At 54.8% G+C, this 19772-nt stretch overlaps 1 protein-coding gene across 1 annotated transcript; it reads right to left on the bottom strand.

The window, feature by feature from the left end:
* Positions 1-985: 985 nt before the first annotated feature.
* On the bottom strand, positions 986-18224 carry FHAD1 (forkhead associated phosphopeptide binding domain 1). Its single transcript, XM_027905057.1, has 28 exons — positions 18060-18224; positions 17665-17871; positions 15939-16209; positions 14862-14953; positions 14361-14591; positions 13842-13965; positions 13324-13454; positions 12730-12795; positions 12229-12333; positions 11727-11834; positions 11226-11309; positions 10718-10870; positions 10169-10364; positions 9725-9795; positions 9335-9472; positions 8390-8497; positions 8103-8192; positions 7693-7918; positions 7141-7222; positions 6617-6732; positions 5753-5912; positions 5281-5389; positions 3889-4024; positions 3474-3592; positions 3263-3358; positions 2345-2565; positions 1878-2043; positions 986-1582 (listed from the first exon to the last, which is right to left on the bottom strand). Exons 1-28 carry the CDS (start codon positions 18153-18155, stop codon positions 1472-1474), a joined length of 3813 nt encoding a protein of 1270 aa, XP_027760858.1. The 5' UTR covers positions 18156-18224; the 3' UTR covers positions 986-1471.
* Between the last annotated feature and the right edge of the window lie 1548 nt (positions 18225-19772).

Below are 19772 nucleotides of genomic sequence, written 5' to 3'. Positions count from 1 at the left end.
GGCATCACCGGCGGGACTCATCCGTCCCCCGGTGAGATCACCACTGGATGATCTTTAGGGTCCCTTTCAACTCAAACCAGTCCGTGTTCCCCCAGGTTCTCCACTGGCATCACCAGTAGGTCCCACTCCCCAGTGGGATTCACCCAGGGCCATCTTTGGAGTCTCTTCCAGCCCAAACTATCTCATAATTCCACGATTCCAAAGGCTCCAAGTAGGGGAAGGGGCTTCTGCATCCCCCAGTGCACTCACAGCACCTGTACTCCTACCAGCTCCATCCATTCCCAACCCAGGGTTTGCTAAAGGGTGGGACAGGGAGGACACACAGACATGGAATGGCCCAACACCCCCGGGGGATGCTCACAGCAGCATCTTTAACCTCCATCAGGCAATCAAGGTCATGCCTCACCCCAAAATAAGCCCAGGCATGCAGACGGGGAAGCATCCAGCTTCTCCCAGCATAGGGAGGGGGGAAACCAGGCCACGTCGATGGCTGGAGCCCCACGGCACCAGCACTTCCATTAGGGATCGGTCGCTGAGCACCCCTGGGTGCTGCGCACGCCCCACAGCCCTGCATCAGCCTGCCGCAGCCCTCCGTGCTGCTGCTTCCAGACCTTTTCATCCCATTAAAATATAAAGACCAAAAAACCCCCAGCGGGCCTTTGCTCACATCCAAATTATCCTCGGCTGAAGTGGCACGGAGGACTCGGCACGCGGAGCGCTCCGAGCGATGCTGAGGCGGAGCGGCTGCAGGGGCAGCGTGTGCTGGAGCTGCCTGTTCCCTGCAGGGAGACCCTGAGACTCCGCTGCTCCCCAGAAACCAGGGTCTGCTCTCACCCTTGTTAATGACAGGAGGAGCAGTGGGACCTCAGTTGATGGCAGCAGTGGGTGGCAAGGGACCCTGTGCCATCATCCCATCCCAACCCATGGGCACGTCGCTCTAATCTCCCCAGCTTGTCCTCATGCTGCTGCTGTACCAGCCTGGCTGACATGGGTTCTCTGCTGCCCCCTTCCCATGTGGCAGCTCCAGTGCTCCTGGGGTGTTCCAGGAATTCTGGAATTCCATATTACATCATGCCTCACGATCCAGTTCCCCCAAGGCACCACAGGGACCAGAGGATACAGGAGTTGCAAGGGATATTTCAAGCTGTGTGTGCTCAAGGCCACTTCAGCCAAGGAAAGGACAGACCCCACACAATCGGCTTCACATGTCATGGCTGTATTTACACACACAAATATATACACACATGTATAGGCCAGGTTGTATCTTCACCACCTCTACCATTGCCATAAATCCCACCATGCTGCGTGGGACACAGACTGCTGGCAAATTAGGTCCTGCACACTGCGCTGTCACACCAGCGTGCCCAACAGCTACAGGATACCAACAGGAGCTACTCAAAGTGCACCCACATCTCAGGCCAGCTCCACCATCACTGAGTTTACAGCGATGACTCATTCCTACCACAGACCATCACCTGCTGAACGCCCCTGTGGTGCCTCTCTTGTGAGCTTCCCTTCTGGACAGCATCTGCCGTGTGCTCTTTGGCTCTTGGCTTGTCTGAGCCTCCTTCGTGGCTCCAGGCTGCAGAACAGAAACACACTGGACACAGCGTTCACCCATGAGAGGTCCTGACAGGTCATGTGTGACCTGCTCCTCTCCCCCACCCCACTACATGGCCCAAACCCATCGCTACAGGTGCCTGCGCCCCCTCCAATTTTGGCACGGCAGTGCTGCCACAATGCTGAGCTGGCTGAGCAGCAGGACCCTGAGACCTCCAGCCTCTTGGGATGGTCTGACCAACCGGTCCACCTGCGCTTCCAGCAGACAGCTGTACAAAGTGCAGGAGTTGGGTGTCCCCTGCTCCTGCCCCGCTCACCTTGTGCCGTTTGGCCGCTCGCCGCAGCCTCTTCTCCCGCTCCAGCTGGAGCTGGGTCCTCTCCAGAGCCTCTCGCAGCAGAGCCTTCTCTTCTGCCTCCCTGTGGGCTTCATCTTCCAGGTTGGACATCTCCTCCTGGCACCTCCGCAGGGATGCTTGGTTCTGCCTGTGCAAACCAGGAGGGGGGATCCTGTCGGTCTGTCGCCTGCATCGACCCCCACAACGCCCAGCTGGGCCCTCCCATGCCTGCCCTGGTCCTGCTGACACTGTCCCTCCTCCCCAGATGATGCTGCTGTCGCCCCAGGCCCCAGCCACCCCAGACAAGGGAGTCTGCCAAGGCTTCCCCAGCTCTTAACTCTGCTCAACCACATCAGGCCACACAAGGTACCAGTGCAGAAAACTGGGAGAAACCTTTCCCCATTTCCCCTAACATTTCATTTTTATACCACGACCTTGCTTTTCCACACCTCAGCTGCTCCATGCTTCCCTCGTAATCTTTTAGCATTTCTTCTTTCCTCTCCAGGCGGTGCTGGAGGTTCCTGATCTTTTTGCACAGCAGCTCCAGGGCCCTCCGCCTCTGCAGTCCCGCTTCTTCCCTCTCCTCCCGAGGAAGGTGCTGCAGGGGCTGCATTCCCGACAGCTCCTTCATCTCCACCAGGCTTCCCAGAGCACCGATCACATCAAGGTACTGAGGGAAGAAGAGGGAATGCATTATTTACCAGGTTTGCTGCATTCCATCACACTGCTCAGCCATCTGCTTTCCGTCTGCTCTCCTGAGGAGGTGACAGTGTCCCAAGGAAAGCGGGTTCGTGTTCCATTCCCAGCTGTGCAGCTTATTGGGATTGGATTGTTTCCTTTTCCAATGTGACCACTTCCCTTGCTGGATGTTTTCCTGCCCTTTTTGGAGGGAAGAGACCCCACCAGCTGCACTACTCAGAGACCCCTCCTCTGGCAGCCCCCTCCATAGTGCCCCAGTCTCTCTCACATCATCCACCTATGTTGGTGAAGGTCTCTGTCCTCACCTAACCTGCCTCTCTTTGCAGATCAGCCCTGAATGCCCGGGGGAACACCCCAAAGGCCTTCAGTGGAAAGGGGAGAATGATGTGCCATGGCACATTCTGGGGTCCTGAGATGTCCTGGTAGACACCCACTGTGCCCTGGACCATAAAATCATAGACTCTTGTGAGGGACTTTGAAAGGTCACCCAATCCAACCCCCATGCCACGACTTCAACTGGACCCCAGAGCAGTTCAGCCTCAATGGTCCTGCACGACCCTGCCAGTTATCCAGCTCCTGACATGTGTTCACAAACCTTCTGAACTCTACACCCACTGGGCACGTACACGCGCTCTACACACGATTTACCATCTCTGTCCCTGACGTACCATCTTCTCACCGAGGTCTGTCACCTCAGCCCTCTCCAAGCTTGCTGCCCTGTTGGTGATCCTGAGGGAGCCCCCAGTAGGAACATGGCCAGGAGCCTGCACAGACAGGGACAGACTTGCTTAGCATCTCTGAAAGCCTCATTCTCTCTGTTCCAGGGAATACTTTTCCAACTAAGCCACAGCAACCACAGCCCCCAAACTGCCTCCTTACCTTGCCAGCCTTCAATTTTGCTCCTGACATGGGTGCAGGCTCCATCTCAAGCCCTGTGTGCTGGACTATCTCCTCTGGTAAGTCTTTCACCAGTGGCTCCAAACGCTTCTTCACAGCACCTGGAGGCAAACAGCCACCAAACTGTGGTGCAACACGCCATGGCTTCACATCTCAGCCACTTTGAGGCTGCCCAGCCTTTCTCAGCTTCCCTGTGAGGGTGGGGAGGCCCTGGCACAGGTTGCCCAGAGAAGCTGTGGCTGCCCCTGGATCCCTGGAAGTGTCCAAGGCCAGGTTGGACGGGGCTTGGAGCAACCTGGGCTGGTGGAATGGCAGGGGATGGAATGAGATGAGCTTTAATGTCCCTTCCCACTGAAACCATTCCATGATTCTAACTGTTCTGTGCTTCCCTGTTCACCTGAGCTCTGCCTCTTCTCCAGCATCTTTACTCTCTCCCGGAGCTCAGCCAGACCTTCCTTTTGGCGCTGGATCGTTTCCTCGTGCCTGAGGCCTCGGCATTTTGCACCAAGGTCAGCCAAGTCCAACGGTGGCACCTGGAAGAAGCCCCCCAGCTTGTTCTCACCCAGCCTGTAGCTGGCTCAGCCCAAGCTCAGTTTAAACCTGGCTCAAACACAGTCAGGCATTGGTCACTTGGCACATGCCAAGAGCAAAGCCTAAGGAGTATCTCCATGGATTTGGAGGGGTATAAAGGACTCATCAGAGACCCCTTTCCTGCTCCACTGTGCCTGCAAATGTTCCAGAGAGCCAGGAGAGGGATAGTGCAATGTCTCTGAACAGCCACGCTGGCATTTTTCTCTTGCCCTTTCCACTACCACAGAGCACTTACCATCTACACACAAACACCAGTGTTCCTACAAACACTGTGTTCCTACACAAGCGTGGGCATTATTCTCTATTAAGTGACACCTGTGCACACAGACACGTGCACTGCCCTCTCCCAGCCCGGTCCAGATCCCTGCATTACGACAAACATCCAGAAACCTGTGGTGGGGCTGCCCCACCATTGCACCCTGTGCTCAACTAATGACGGCTGCAGACCCCCGGCTCCGGGTCCAGCCACTGTCACGTCACAGCTCTGCCGAACAGCACGACCAGCCCTCCGCCCTTCTTCCCCTCCTCATGCCGGTATGTGGAGCAGGACTGGCGATACCTCCCTCCCTCTCCCGTCAGCTGTCTGTGAGTCACCGCCGGCCCCCGCGCAGCCAGCCGGCCCCGCTGGCACGCTGCTGGCTGCCACCGTTCCTGCACAGAATGTACGGTTCCTGCAGTCCCTCCATCTGCTGCTGCCACCACCTGCGAGTTCTTCCCTTTTCCAGCCACGGGGAGAACAAATAGGAGTTTGGCACAGGGGAACGAGGAGCGTTTCTCCCTGTCCTGTGCGATGAGCTGCCCCTGCTCCTGCACGTACCACCCCAGAACTGGTTCTGCATCACCTTTACAGCGCCGAGGGCTCCATAAGTTGGGAAAAGCAGGGAGAACGCTCGCATGTTGCCATCGCCTCTAATTGGCAATTAGCACAGCCATTAGCACACGCAACACTTTGCTGTTCCAAAGTGCTGTGCAAACATCAGCTCATTAAGCAGCATCAACGCCGGGGCTGCAGCGCGACAAGCCGGGATCTCAGGCTGGCACAGGCAGCCCTCGGCTTGGGGAATGTGGTGCTCCCACCCTCCTGGCAGTGTGGAGCAGAGAAAGCCACCAGGTCTCACTGCAGCGCTCAGAAACACCGCCGATGCCATCGGTGCTCTCGGCAAACCCGCACCTCGCGGTGCCCTCCGTGGGGACTCACCCTCTGGGAGGCTTCCCCCGCCCGCACTGGCGTCCTGGGAGCATCCTCCAGCTTTTCCACTGTTTGTTGGGAGGCGTCCCTCAGCACGTGGCAACGGGCTTGGGCTCGCCTGTGCCGGGACACAAGACATTTTGGGATGCCGTGGGGGATGGAACATGCCAAGAGCATGCTCTGTCACATGTTCCATGCGACCCGAACAGCTTGTGGAAAGCAGCACCCTGGGCACCCACTCATGACTACCACGGTGTGGGTGGGAACACTCGCTTAGTTACAAGTGACTTGGTTACACATCTGCTGGCACGAGCTCCACTAAAGCCCCATTTCGGTTCCCATGGCAGTGGATATCAGTGCAGTGGAGCTGAGCTCCATCCTGGTGCTCTCACATGTGCCTTTTGTTCTGCCCTGAACACCATCAGCTGCTGGGAACCCACGGAGTGGCACTGGTGGAACCTTGGGTCATGTCAGTGTGTACCTTAACTCTTCAGCTGCTGCTTTCAGGGATCGATCCTTCTCCTCCACGAGGTTGGACATCTGGGACAGCTTCTCCCTGAGCTGGTTCACTTCCCGCTCCCGGTGTTTCAGGCATCTCTGGTTCTTCTCCAGCTCCACCTTCTGCTCCTCACTCAGCTCCCCTAAGTGCAAAACAGCCTCGTGGGATGGTGGCTGACTCATCACTCAGTCCTGGGGGAATCTGCAGTTGGCATTCATGGATATATCCCCTTTTTCCAGTTCACCCTCATGGAAGATGGCAGCAATAATGGAGTTCCTACCCACAGAGCCCTGCCCTGCCCTTCACAGCTGCCCTCAGACGCTGGGCCATGCCAACAGGACATCCTGGTTTACTAAATCCCAGGGCTATTCCTTGTTGAGGCAATTTTCCTTCAGATTGGAGAGGAACAGATTGCCAGCATTTTCACACTTGCATCCTTTGACCTCTGCACGTTTCTTGTGGGCTCTCTCCCCACATTCACAGCCCTGCTCATGGAGGAAAGCCAGGCAAGGCTCTCCCAATCCACTGGCTTGGGACAATTCCAGCTCCAAGGAGCTCACCAGTGTGATTTTGAGGAAGATGGTCTCAGCTTTGTCCACCTGATCTTCCTTTGCTTATCTGCCTTGCTCACCATCACTGCTACTGCTTAGCCAAGGATGGGGAGAAATTCACCTTCCCAAAGGGAACAGACTTGCCTGCTTTGCTCCCAGCAGGACAACAGCATTGCCAGAGGATGGTGACAACAGTTTCCCGAGTCCTGTGTGTGCCCACTGCACTGACACCACCCGTCATCACTGCTTGGAGGAGGGCTGGGGCAGTGACAGCCACTCAGTGCACATCACCCACCTCTCATGTCCGACATCCTGGCCCTGCTTTCCGACAGCTCCCTGGTGAGCCTGCCAATGAAGGCCTCCTTTTCCAGGAGCACCCTCTGAGCCACCGCCAGCTCCTCCCGCAGTTTCCTGGGAAAGGTCAGAGCAAATCTCACAGCTCGTGGGTGGCCTCATTTCACAGAGCACACACACACACACACCTTCCTGCACTGCATCTTCTGATGAACACTTACACACACACATTCCTTTTTTCCCTGCCTTTTGCTCCCCTGGGGTCACACTGTGGAGTGGGTCTGGTCACCCTGCCTGCTCTTACCTGGAGTCATCTGGGTGGGATGGCACATCCTCGTGTGCTGTTCGGCATCACCTGGATGCTCCATGCCCTTAGGAACACCTCTGCCTAGCAAAGGGACTAAAAGAGTCCCATCCCAGACTAAAAAGATCTTGAGGCAAGTCTCCTTGGACTTCCTTAGGCTCTCCCAGTGGTCCCTGCTCTTCTCCAAGCCTCTCTGAGCACCACCAGTGAGAGCTGCTCACCCCAGACAAACGTGTGACTCCGTGGCAGGACAAACCTCCAGCCAAGCTCCCGATCCTGGCTTGTGGGCACCACGCTGAGTTCCTACAGGACACAAGAAAAAAGGCCCATCACTTCTTTGCAACACTTGCACACTTGTGCTGCTGCTTCTGCAACACAGATCCTTTCCTTCATGGCAGCTTCAAGGACCGAGGACTTCCTTGAGAAATCCATGTCTCTTAGAGCCCACTTCCAACAGGGCTTGGACATCGTGTCTGGCTTGGGATCTCTTCTGCTTGGGTGCCACCCAAAGTGTTCCAGTCTCTTTGTCTTAGAGAGTAAAGAGCCCTTTTCCAGTGGCAAAGCCCTTTTTACCAGCAGTCTCCAAACCCACCAAACAATGAAATGGCTTCTGCAGGGACTCATGGACCTTCTCCTGCACATGGGCAAAGCTCCATCCAGCATCCTACCCAACGCTTTCCATAGCAGCAGATTCACTACTCCCTCCCCACAAACATTCCACGTTAACCCAGCAGGTTCCTGGTACAGGTGCATTCCATACAACCCTTACCTACCTTCCATTTTTTCCACAAGTGCTGCCTTTTCCTCCTCCAGCACCTTCTGCTCCTGCGTGGCCTCCAGCAGCCTGCCCTCCAAAGCCACGATGGTCAGGGAATGCTGCTTGCTTTGCTCCCTGTATCCTGCTATTTCTTCCTGCAGTTTCTGCCTCTGTAGCTCCTTGTCCTCCTGGAGAGCCCTGAGCTGCTTGTCCTGCACCAGCACCTGCTGCTGTAACAACACCTGGGAAACAAGACGTGGGGGAATGGCTGGAGCCACTGGTGGTTTCCTTTGGGATCACCATCAGCATCACCTCTCCTGGCTAGCTCTTGGAAAGACGGAGGGAAGGGAAGGATTTCAGGGATGGGGGGACCCTTCTTCACCAACTCTGTGCCCTCCACCTGCACACACAGGTTGGTGGAAGTACCTCTCGGGCAGTGGTTTCCTCCAGCTCACGCAAAGCTTCTTTCAGTTTGCCCTCTGTCACCTCCTGCTCCTCTGCCTTCCTTGCTGTTGCCTACAGGATGAAATTAGCAGTAATTAAGCTATCCAGGAATCCACCTTTCTCTCTGCAGATATGCATCTCTGTGTATTTGGGGGCGGGGGGGGGAACCTCTGTCCACTGATTTGGGCCCCTGGAGCACCACATTACAGCTCAAATTCCCGTCTCTTCACTCCAAGGGCGAGCTGTTCTGCTTCACTTCCCATGCTCACCTCAGCCATGCTTCTCAGATGGCTTTCCAGCTCTTGGATCTTCCTCTGCTCTTCCTCCACACGTTTCTCACACTTGTCCTTCTCCTCAGCGAGAGCGCTTTCCAGAACCTGGGAATTGATAGACCACAGCACAGAAAAAAATCATGGCCTTAGGAAAAAGACCTCAGCTTCAAGGAGGAAAGCAGCAGGGAGGGTCACTGCTCCAGAGCAGGGGCAGGGGATGGGAGAAAAGCTTGGCAGGACCCGAGGTGACTCAGTGAGGGAGTGGATGGGAGCACCTGGGGAAAGGTACAGCCAAGAGACCAGGCAGGAGCTGCTTGGCTGCTCCTTGCCTGAATCCCTAGAAAAACCAATACCAGGAAACCACCATTCCCGAGGCACCAGACCCAGAAACACACTAGAAAACTGTGTTACAAGGCCACCATGACGTGCTGTCCCCACCACAACACAGGCATGGCAAAACACCAGCTTGCACCCTCATCAACACTGCATCCCACACCAGAGCCACCAGCACTGTGGCCTGGGCTTTCCTGGGATGGAGGGGGACTGCTGCTCCCTTTTCCAGCTAAAACAGACCCAACAGGAGTTCAGCATGGGGAGGGAGGGAGCAGAGGGCTTGAGAGGAAGCCATGCAGTGTTTCTCTAAGCTCACGCATGGGGAAGATGCTCCTTCCTTTCCCCTTTCTCCCAGGGACTGGCACCTGTACATCCTGTTACCCTCAGGTGCTTCCCAGTACCACCATGGATGCTTTGGGGGAGTTTACATCACCTGCATCTACACAGGGGGATATTCTATACCCTCTTGGGATCCCATCAGGCTCTTAGGACTGCACCCAGACAGTTCAAAGCTAGAGATTCCTCCTTCTAATAACCAACACTCTTACAGACACCCATTTTTCCTGCATATAACATTCCCTTTCCAAACCACCAGCCATGCCACTGTACCTCTTTGTTCTCCTTGTCCTTTTCCAGGGTAATTTGCTGGATTTTTATCTCCAAGTCTTGCTCATGTTTTGCTTCCAGCTCCTTTGTGTTCTCCTGCAGCATCTCTGCCTGCGACTGCTGGAGCCTCTCTAATTGCTCCTACGGGGAGATACCGAGGTATTAAAGGAAGTGTGTCAGCAGCAGGGGAAGGAATAAACCTCCTGTGAATATTCACTCACAAACAATTCCCAAAAGGGTCTCCTTTCCCCTGCCTTTCCTGCAGACCCAGGAGCCTTGGCTACTGCACATCCCCAGTCCAGGCCCCACACTGGCTCACTTGGGATTTCCACCGTGTTTAACCATAGAAAGGTTCCAAATGTACAAGTATCAGGTACATAAATATTTCTTTACCTGCAACAGCTGATTCCTCTGGGCCACTTCCTGAGTCTTTTCCAACAAGCTCCTGAAAGCAGCCAACAGCCCTGCAGAAGTCAACACAACCTCGCTGTGTGGGGTGCTCACACACCATATGAGGGATATTAGGGAAAATTTCTTCATGGGAAGGATGGTCAGGCACTGGAACAAGGTGCCCGGGGCAGGGGTGGAGTCACCACCCCTGGAAGTGTTCAAAAGGTGTGTGGATGTGGCACTTGGGAACATGGCTGAGTGCTGGCCCTGGTAGTGTTGGGTTAGCAGTTGGACTCGATGACCTTGGAGGTATTTTCCAGCCTTAAAAAATTCTGTGATTTTCTCCACAAGGAGCAGCTCGGGCTGGATTTTCTCCTCTGTCTCTGGCTCGCCAGGACAACCCACCTGGTGCAGGTGTTCCCAGGGAATGCCCAGCAGGACACAGACCTTGGCCAGAGGTGCACAGGTCCATCCCCGCACCGGCCAAGAGCTGCTCCAGGTCCTCCAGCCAGGAGAGGGGGACACTGGCCATGTCCACCACTGCTGTCCTGATGGCTGAGATGGAGGGATCCAGGGACACCACCTCCAGTTGCTCCAGCTCCCCTCGCAGGCTGGCGCTGCTGCAGGAGCTCCTCAGGCAAGCCTGGAAAATATGGAACCATTGGGGAACAAGCCATTCTCCACAGCTTCCAGGGACTTGGCAAATGACACGACACCTAAACGTCTCAGGCCAGGTTGGACAAGGCTTGGAGCAACCTGGTCTAGTGAAAGGTGTCCCCACTCATGGCAGGGGGTGCAACGAAATGAGCTTTAAGGTCCCTTCCAGCCCAAACCATTCTCAGATTCTATGACAAACTGCTGGGAACAGCCACATGAATGCTTTGGGATGACACTTTGCTTCAGGGGTCATATCTCTAACCTATCCTCAGGCACCCAAAACATCCTGTGCCATCCTCCCCCAACTGCCACTGGGTCCTCAGTATTTAAAGGACTGACCTGGAGCTCCCACAGGGAGTTCTTGAGCACCTCAGTGTTTGCAGACACCTCCTTCTCCTTCATGAGCCTGGAGCTTAACTCATCCTGCAGACACTTCTCCCTCTCATGACTCTGCTGGTTCTCATCGCAGATCTGCCTGACCTTCTCTATCACCTGGCAAAGGTGGAGGAAGAGGAGGATAAGGCACTGTATTCATACCCTTTTCCAGCTGAGGGACCATGGATGGTTTCAGTGACAAACAATCAAGACTTGCTGCAAACTGGCAGGGTTTGTCCCTGCTGCAGACCACTGACTCCATCCAAGCTTTGGGACACAGAAAGGACTGTGTCTCCCTCACATCCCAGAGCAGTACCATTAACCTGGGACAGCCACAGCACAGTTCCTCATCTGCAGAACTTAGGATGCCACCATCCCTACTGAGCACAGAGCAAGCACTGTGGCTGTTCTGCAGCATCTGCCTTGAGCTGCACCGGGCGCTGGAAGCACCATGAGCTGGCATCCAACTCACCTGCTGCTCCGTTATGGATTTCCCTGTGCTGCCTGCTGCTGATGGAGAACAGACTTGCATCACTTGGGTCTTGAAGGACTCCAGCTGCAGCAAGGATTGATGCAGGAGAACAAACATCACTGATCGCTGAGGACAACCGATCATCTCTGATGATAATTGATCATCGATATCTAGCAGGGTGTTGCTCTGCAAAGGGCTGTACCTGCCAGAGCAGCATTACCCAGGCATGGAGGAGGGTTTGTGTGGGTCCCAGACAGCTTAACTAAGATTATAGAATTCTTTTTTTTTTTATCCTGTTAAACTGCTCCATCATCTACGCTGCCCACACAAATCCTGTGGATAAGCCTTTTATACTTCACCCGACGACAAGTCCCCTGCCAGGGTTTGGCGCTCAGGACTCCGCGCTTTTGTTTCCTGCACCACATCCTTCCCCATGGGAAGCCCCGTCCCTGTGCTGCCCGTGGCCCCAGGGGTGATGCTCCCACCCCTGCCCATCCCTACCTGCTCCCTTGCCCGCCGCAGGTCCACTCGCAGCAGCCGCTCCCTGCGCCCCATCTCCCGCAGCTGCCCCGCCTGCCGGGCACAGGCTGCCTCCAGCTCCTCCTCCACCTGCAACCATCGGAGCGTTGGCACCTCAGGGTGACATCTGAAAACTCCAAAGGTAGCTTTGGAACACCAGGAGACAGGCAGCGATCCTGTCGCAGGGGTGGGGCTGACCCTTCGTGGCACTTTTTGCCCGGGTCTGGCGCCTGGGACATTGTCCGTCCTTGACTTCCTCACCCAACACCCACACAGGGCACTCTGCTCTCTGAATTATTTCTTCCTCTCTCAGTGTCCATGGCAGAAATTTGGACTTCCTGCCTGTACAGAACCCCCTGCCTGTACTCCTGACCCAGGAGTCTCCTCTCTTGGGACTTGCTGGTCCTCATCCCACCCACCTTTCACCCCTGTCAGGTGGCTGAGAGACCTGCCCCTCATGTGTCCCCCTTAGCTGGCCACTTACCTTGGTTTTCTCAGCCAGCTGCTTTTGGACGGTCTCCTGCTTGGCACAATGCTTCTGGATTTCCATCTGCAGCCCCTCCAGGTCCCGTTCCAGCTCCCCAATGCGCTGCAAGGTCATGGGAAAGGTGGAGGTCTCACCAGAGGAACTGGGCATTGCCTCTCTGGAAAACTTCCACCCATAAGCAAGATGTTTTCCCCCTCTAACCCACTTTGCTTACCCTGGAATTCCCTTCTAACCTGTATTTACTGACGTTCTATCAGCTTACCAGCAGAATTCCAACCTGATTTCTGGTCACATCCCCCCTGCACTGTAACACAGCATCACAAATCCAACGGAGTTTACACTTCCCTGGGTGGTTAGTCCCATTATGTGCCTTCCAGTGCACGAGCTGAATTCCAAACAACTCCCTTACAATGCCCAGCTAATTATTCCCTGGCTGATGCATTCCTGTAGCCACTGCTTAGCCCCGTGCTCCATCACCCCAAAAAACTTTCAACTCACATTTCGACAGCTGATTATTTCTTGCTCTCCAAGCTCACGCTTCGTTTCCTCTTTAATTCTCGAGCACTAGAAGGAATGGCAACCAAGGAAAACATCCATCAGAGCAGCGATACCATCACTCCTGCTGTGAATGGAACACTGGCCCAGGCTGCCCAGGGCAGTGGTGGAGTTGCCAGCCCTGGAGGGATTTACAAGAGGTGCAGACGTGGCACGTGGGGACATGGGTTAGTGATGGCCTTGGCAGTGCTGGGGAATGGTTGGACTCAATGATCTTAGAGGTTATTTCCAAGCTCAGTGATTCTGTGGTTCCCAGGCAATCCCTGGCAATCCCACAGAGCCCGTGCAGCCTCTGCCCCTTATCACACTTTTTAAAAGGAAAATCCAGGCCCAGGCCACAGGGAGCCCTGTCCCCTGGGATAGGGTTTCCATGGCTCCTTGGGAGGATCTTGGCACGACAGCTTTGTGTGTACAAGCAACCCCTGTGCTCGCAGGAACCCAGGGCACACGGTGATACAGAGGACCCTGATCCGTGGGCATCACCCTGATGTGACCATGGGACCATAAATTACGGAGGCCCTCGTTAGTCCTGCCAACCTTGGCAGAAACAACTGCCAGCTGGTTGTCCTTCTCTCGATTTTCCTTCTTCAGTTTTTCAATCTCTTGCTGGAGTCGCTGGATTTTCTGCTCCTTCTGCAGGACCTCCCTTTGCAGGCTGCTCACCAGGCCTGGGAGAAACAACTCTGGTGAGAGGTTACTCAAGTGCAACATTTAGATGAAATATTGGGAAGAAATTCTTCCCTGTGAGGGTGGGGAGGCCCTGGCACAGGTTGCCAGAGAAGCTGTAGCTGCTTCATCCCTGGAAATATCCAAGGCCAGGTTGGATGGAGCTTAGAGCAACCTGGGCTAGTGGAAGGTGTCCCTGTCTATGGCAGGGGGTGGAAACAAAATGTTCTTTAAGGTCCCTTCCCAGCTAAACCATTCCAGGAATTTATGATTTCTACAAGCCACTACAAATCAGTTGTTGCCTGGACAGCTTGGCCAGCGCTCACTTCTATCCAGAGCCAGTCCCAAACTGCTTCATGCCCTGAGCCAGAGCTCCAGGGACACAATACCTGCAGTCAAAGCCTGGTCCCTCTTCAACTTCTCGCTTTCTCTCTGGAGCCTCCCAATTTCCAGGTCTCTTTCATAGAGGGAATGGCTGAAAACCTGGCTCGAGCCTTTCTGCAGGTCACTGATCTGCAAAACACAGATTCACTGTGTTCCTCACCCAGTCACTCAGTGACTCTGCTACAGCCCCTTCAGGGAGGGAAATCTGGCACATCCAGGTCCTGGTTTGATGGGATTACTCTTTAGCACCTTTGACTAACTCTCAGCAGTCATTGCTTCAAATAGCATCACCTTAAATGTGCTTTGGCTGCTCCTGATGACGTCCTAATGCCAGAGGCATGGAGGAGGAAGGAAGGAAAAAAAAGAAGAAATAAAAAAAAAAAAAGAAGGAAGGAAAAAAACCCACCTCCCTCATTTTCCTTGGTTTCAGACACGGGACCCGCTTTCCCCCCACCTTTCTTACGTTACAAACTTGTATCAGAGAGGTGTTTTCCCTGCTTGGTGCTTATGGGAGCATCCGGTACCTGTTCCCTCAGGGCTTTGATCTCCTCTGTTTTGGCTCCCAGCTCTTGGTTGAAGGCCAGCAGCTTCTGGGTCAGTTCAACCTCGTTCCTCGCCGCCGCCTGGGCCAGTTTCTTTGCCGTGGCCTCCACCTCCTCCTGCAGATCTCTTATCACCACATCTTTGTGCTTTGACTCTGTCTCCAAACCAGACAGGTGACCCATTTCCTGCTCCAGCTGCAGCAGCTTCTCACCCTGAGGGCAGATTGCAGGTGCCATTGGCCAGTCTGCAGCTGCTCCTGCCCAGGGGCACCAGCTCACGGCCATCAGTGTGGGACCTGCTCGCTCTGGCCCCCACATCCCCCAGCCACCCACTGTCCCCATCCTCCACTGCAGACCCCTTGGGAGGCAGTCCCCACACCCTGCTGGGACTCCCAGTGGGACACAAGGCCATTTGGCAGGGTTCTCCTGCTCTGCCAAGGGCCAGGACAGGGATGGCATTCCTCACTCCCGCCCCAGCATCACCTTCTCCTGCTGGAGGAGATCCGTGTTGTGAGTCCCCAGGGAAGGGGCTCCTCCCACACTGCTTGCACAATCACCTGAGAAGCTGGTTGAGACTGGAAGAAAGCAAAAACAACAGCAGTAAATGTCCCTGCAGCATCCTTTATCCCAAAACTACTCCAAGGAAGCGGTCACTGTTTAGGGCATGAGCTCGGTTCACAACCAGCAGGAAAACCACCTATTTGGCACTAAAATGACACAGCATGAACAGTCTGCACAACAGAGAGGAATAATTCACCTCTGGGAACAAGGAAAGCCTCAGAGCAGCAGAGAAACAGCAGAGAAAGGCTCCTCTGCTTTTCCAGCACTGCCCAGCCCTGCAGAAAGCTGTGCATTTTTGTCATGGGAATCCTTTTGTCTCTGTTCCCCAAAAAATCAGAGGGCTATGTGCCTACCCCTTTGCCCTCGCTGTGGTTTCCAGTTCAGCCACTGCTGGGACCGCACGGTGCTGCCCCTGCTCTGCGCTTTGGCACCCTACTATTGACTTTGTGTTGCTTATGACTTCAAAAAACCCAACCCCACACGGGAAAACCACAGCATCGTGCATCAGGCCACAACATTCATGGCAGAAGTCATGTTCTCCAGCTATTCTATTCCCCCAAACCCTCACCTGTGCCTTGCTGCTATCACATACTTTATTTCCAGAGGCGTATCAGCTACAGATATACTTTAAAGTTCCTGCACTTGAGGCAGCCACTTCAAAGGAGGAAAAAAACACCACTTCAAACAGGAGTCAGGAATAGGTACATGAGTCACTGGTGCAGATAAAATCAGTCATCGTTCTTCAGGGTCACACACCAGGAAAAAGGAAGAGGAAACATCCCTCTGCAAGGGCAACAGCATTCCCTTTGGGGTGTCACGGCTCATTTCTTCCCTGACCCAAATGCCACCCAGGACCACCCATGGTCTCTGATCAGCTCTGCTGGACACGGACTCACAGCTGGTTGCTCAACTTCTCCACTCCAACCAACTCCACTCAGTGCCAGGTTGCTCTGTGAGGACCCCAGGGTACGAATGTTCGGGTGTGGGATGGTGGATTACCTGCCCTCCCCGCAGAGGTCCTGCTGAAGGTGTCCAGAGAGGCAGCGCTGGCCACGCTCCTGTCCCGGGCGCTCAGGGGTCTCCTCAGCAGCGGTGGATGGGGCTGGTGGCCGGGGGCTCCACGAGTCCCACTGCCTGGAGAGCCAGGGGGATGCTGCCACTGCAGCAAGGGCAGGCGGGGAGGAGACACAGGAGCCGAGGGTTTGGGCTCTGCAACCACCTGGAGCTGCCCCGTCCACCCTGTGCGGCGTTTCAAGGGGGGACGGGACATCTACGAGGGGAAAAAACCATGTTATCAGCGAGGATTTTAGCCCTGGATTCACGTGCACCGTGCCACACAAAACCCAGGCATGGATCTCAGTGGAAGCAGGGTTTTAGTCCTTTCCCATTTCCATTGCCCAAGGATAGGATTTTAATCAGGGCATTCAGACTCGTTGCTGAAGCAGAAGGAAATCATTGGGGTTTGCTGCTTTTTGAGCTCTTCCCTCTCCATCTGACTGCCCTAATTCTGCACACCATCTGCACGATCCAGAGGTGCTCCTTTCACAGCTCTCCTGGCTCACACATGGTCCTACCCCATCGTTTCTGCCATTCACCCCACCTGAACTAAAGCCTCTTGTCGTGCTCCTGCCTTCCCATCACATTTATCAGACCTTATGCTGGGCATGTCACACCCAGATTTAGGACACTGCTGTCCTCCTGAGCTTTCCAGTACCACGAGGACAAACCAAAGTCAAGGTCTCAGTTACAGGGGCTGCACTAAACATTTGCCAACGTGGCATTGGACCCTCCAACACCTGGCTGTTTAACAGAGCCCAAACCCCCAGTGAATGCTCCCTGCCACTCCAGCACCTTCCCTTCTCTTGGAGCACATCCAAGCCCTGTTGCTCTTGCTCACAGTGGGATTTCACCAAAGCCTTCCACTGTCCCTGTCTTGGCACTTGTCCTGCGCTTCGAGGCACGGCAGGATGCGATTCCCAGCCGGGTGCTGCTCCTCTGTACAACATGTTCCTCTAAGACTCCAGGGGAGTGATCCCTCCCTCTGTTAGACACCTCACAGCATGCAACTCCGAGGAGGTTCCTTCCCTGCAGTCAGCACGGTCAGGCTTCAAAGCTGCTCCTCCAAAGGAGGATCAGAGAGCCCCGAGTAAGGAAAAGGCACCCCATGGGCATCCTCTGCACTGCTGTGCAAACCTTGCCTTTGGGAATTCAGCTGCTCACTGCTCCAGCAGGGTCTGGCTTTACCTCACCAGCATCTCGGATTCTTCAATAATGAAAACGATATCGAAACTTATCAGTTGCTCTAGGTTTGATGTAACCCCCAACTTCCCTCTTAGTAAGTGGCTTGGGAAGAAAGATAAAATGCAAATAGAGGAAAAGCACATTTTCCAGATCTACCTTTGCTCATGCACCGCTGTCCCCTGATTTTCCATTTCCTTACCGAACCGCCCGAGTTTCTTCAGCAGAGGGAGCTCCAGCTTATCATTTCCCCCCCTCGCCTTTCCGAGGGATCGCCCAGACCTGGGATCCTTTTCCTGCTCCCGGAGCCTTCCCTGGGCAGCAGCACCCACCCACCCTTTCTTGGCAACTTCCCCTGGACATTCCCATCCACCCTTCCCTGGGCACCTTTCCTTGGCCAGTAGAACCCGCTCACCCTTCCCTGGGATCATCAGGCACCTCATCCCTCCCTGGACACCCTTCCCAGGGCAGTCCCCCCCAGCCTCACCTGGGCAGCCCCATCCAGCACCAGCTCGAAGGCGGGTCCCGCGGTGCCGAAGCGCAGGATGTCCCCCGGCCTCACCCCCACGGCCGCATTCTGGACGTGGCAGCTGTTGACAAAGGTGCCGTGGGGGGAGTTGAAGTCCTGGAGGACGAAGCTATTGTCCGAGGCGGAGAATTCCAGGGCTGCGTGACGATCTGCTACACCTGGGGACTGGGAGCGGGCAGCGGGCAAAGCAGGGAACGCTGCTGGAGACGGCTCCGGGTTTGTCCCTGCTTTGCCAAGCCCCTTTTCTGGCCATAAATCCCACCACGCTTTGCACGGAGGACTCCAGCACATCCTCCTCCTCCCTGCATCCAAACCACCCCCTGTTTTAGGATGGCCAGCTGCCCCGCCCCTACCTGCAGGACGATGTCGGCCCCTCTGTGGCTCCCGATGGTCGTGGTGTGGGGTTTCAGCTGGAAACACCCCTCGGAGCTCTTTAGGAAGGCTCGCATTGCCCAGCCCCCAAACCTGCAAGGCTTCCCCGCTAAAAAACCCCAACTCCTCACTCAGCAACCCCCCCCCCCCCAACACACAACCTGAGCCACCAGCGGCCCCAACAACTCACACGCTAAGAACTGTACAAAATGACCCCAAAAGCGGCTCTGTCCCAGCCAGCAGTGCTGCTGCAGCCTGGCAGTAGCCTTGGAAACCTCGGCCACGCTGGGCCCTGCTGCTGCCTGTCTGGGTGAGTTTTTCCTCTTTGTTTTGTTTAGGGTTTTTTTTTTTTTTTTCCTCCTTCTCCTTTTTCCAAGCAACTGGCCTGGCAGCACAACAGAGCTCCGCGCCGGCGCGGCCGCGGCTCTCGGTGCCAGCTGCTGACACGCGTGGGAATGTGTATCCCAAACCTCACTGCCACCTGCCAGGGCTGCCAAAGAACCTTTGAGTCCCCATTTGGCTTATTTTTTTTTTATTTAATATCACACACACACACACACACACACACACACAAACAGGTTTTGCAACCACAGGCAAGGGGATAAGCGCTGTCACCCATCAGCGCTTCTGCATCGATATTCCTTGATCCCAGGCTGCCAGGAACCCTTTTTCAGTAGAAAAAGGGGAAAATCTATCCAGTCCTGCTAGATTTTATCACATTAATAAAAAATAAATTAATTAATGATCTCATTAATTTTGAGGCAGACACAGAAGATTTTGCAAAGAAGAGCTCTGCAAACCTCTGTCACTTTGAAGCCATTCCCTTTCGTCCTGTCACTCCAGGCCCTTGTCCAAAGTCCCTCTCCACCTCTCTTGGAGCCCCCTTAGGTACTGGAAGGTGCTCTAAGGTCCCCCTGGAGCCTCCTCTTCTCCAGGCTGAACTCACTGAGTTGTCCTGGGGTGTGAGTTACCTCTTGGAGACACTGAGACACACATGAAATGTTGAACACATCCTGATTTCTCACCCATTAGCGTGGTCCACCTTGGACAACCAGCCTGAGGTTGGGGTGAGATGAATCTGCTGGAAGAGACAGCTGTGGTCTCTCCACCTTCTTCTCCATCACCCTCACCATTCCCTTACGGTGCCACAGGGATAAGCCATCCTAGGACAGCGATGGTCAGGGCTCTTGAACTTCTCAGCATCCCACATCTCCCTCTGCTTCCCAAATACCATCAAAGGACAAGCACGACAGTAGCCAGAGATGCTCATTAGCCATTTGGGCATTTTGGGCATAATTAGTGCATGAGTCACAGCTCATGTCACTGTGGTCACTGCACTTCAGGGCACTCTTTCAGCTCTTTTCCTACATGGGACATTGGGAAAGAGGATGTTTTTGCCAGTCTATTCCATCAAACGGGATTTTCTGGCAAAGGAGCTCAATAAAACTTCACCTTCCAACTGCTCAGACAAGAAACTTCACTTTATTCACCCAGATTTTCTAGGATCTCTGTCAGGGCTGTATTTCTTCACCAAGGAGACAGGACTTCATTCCCAGTGGGCTCTCAGGGGCACATATGCCTGGGACACAACCTCCAAGGAGCTGCACCACCTTTACAGCCCCTCAACATGACCCACTCAGGACCCCCCACCCCGCATCCCTCAGTCTGGGGTATGTTCTGCTTTGCTTCCTTCT

The sequence above is a fragment of the Empidonax traillii genome, unplaced genomic scaffold (assembly GCF_003031625.1).
Source record: "Empidonax traillii isolate 1590-97213 ecotype Southwest subspecies unplaced genomic scaffold, ASM303162v1 scaffold1117:size266551, whole genome shotgun sequence".
NCBI classification, from domain to species: Eukaryota; Metazoa; Chordata; class Aves; order Passeriformes; family Tyrannidae; genus Empidonax; species Empidonax traillii.
This window is presented reverse-complemented; position numbering and strand designations above follow the sequence as displayed.

What these genes read in the sequence shown, in the direction of transcription:
- FHAD1 (XM_027905057.1), bottom strand. Translation starts at nt 18,155, where the DNA reads ATGCGAGCCTTCCTAAAGAGCTCCGAGGGGTGTTTCCAGCTGAAACCC. An exon ending in TCAAAGCCCTGAGGGAACAG is followed by an intron (nt 13,966 to 14,360) that starts GTACCGGATGCT and finishes TGTGTTTTGCAG; the next exon opens with ATCAGTGACCTGCAGAAAGG. An exon ending in GAGCGGCCAAACGGCACAAG is followed by an intron (nt 1,583 to 1,877) that starts GTGAGCGGGGCA and finishes TCTGTTCTGCAG; the next exon opens with CCTGGAGCCACGAAGGAGGC.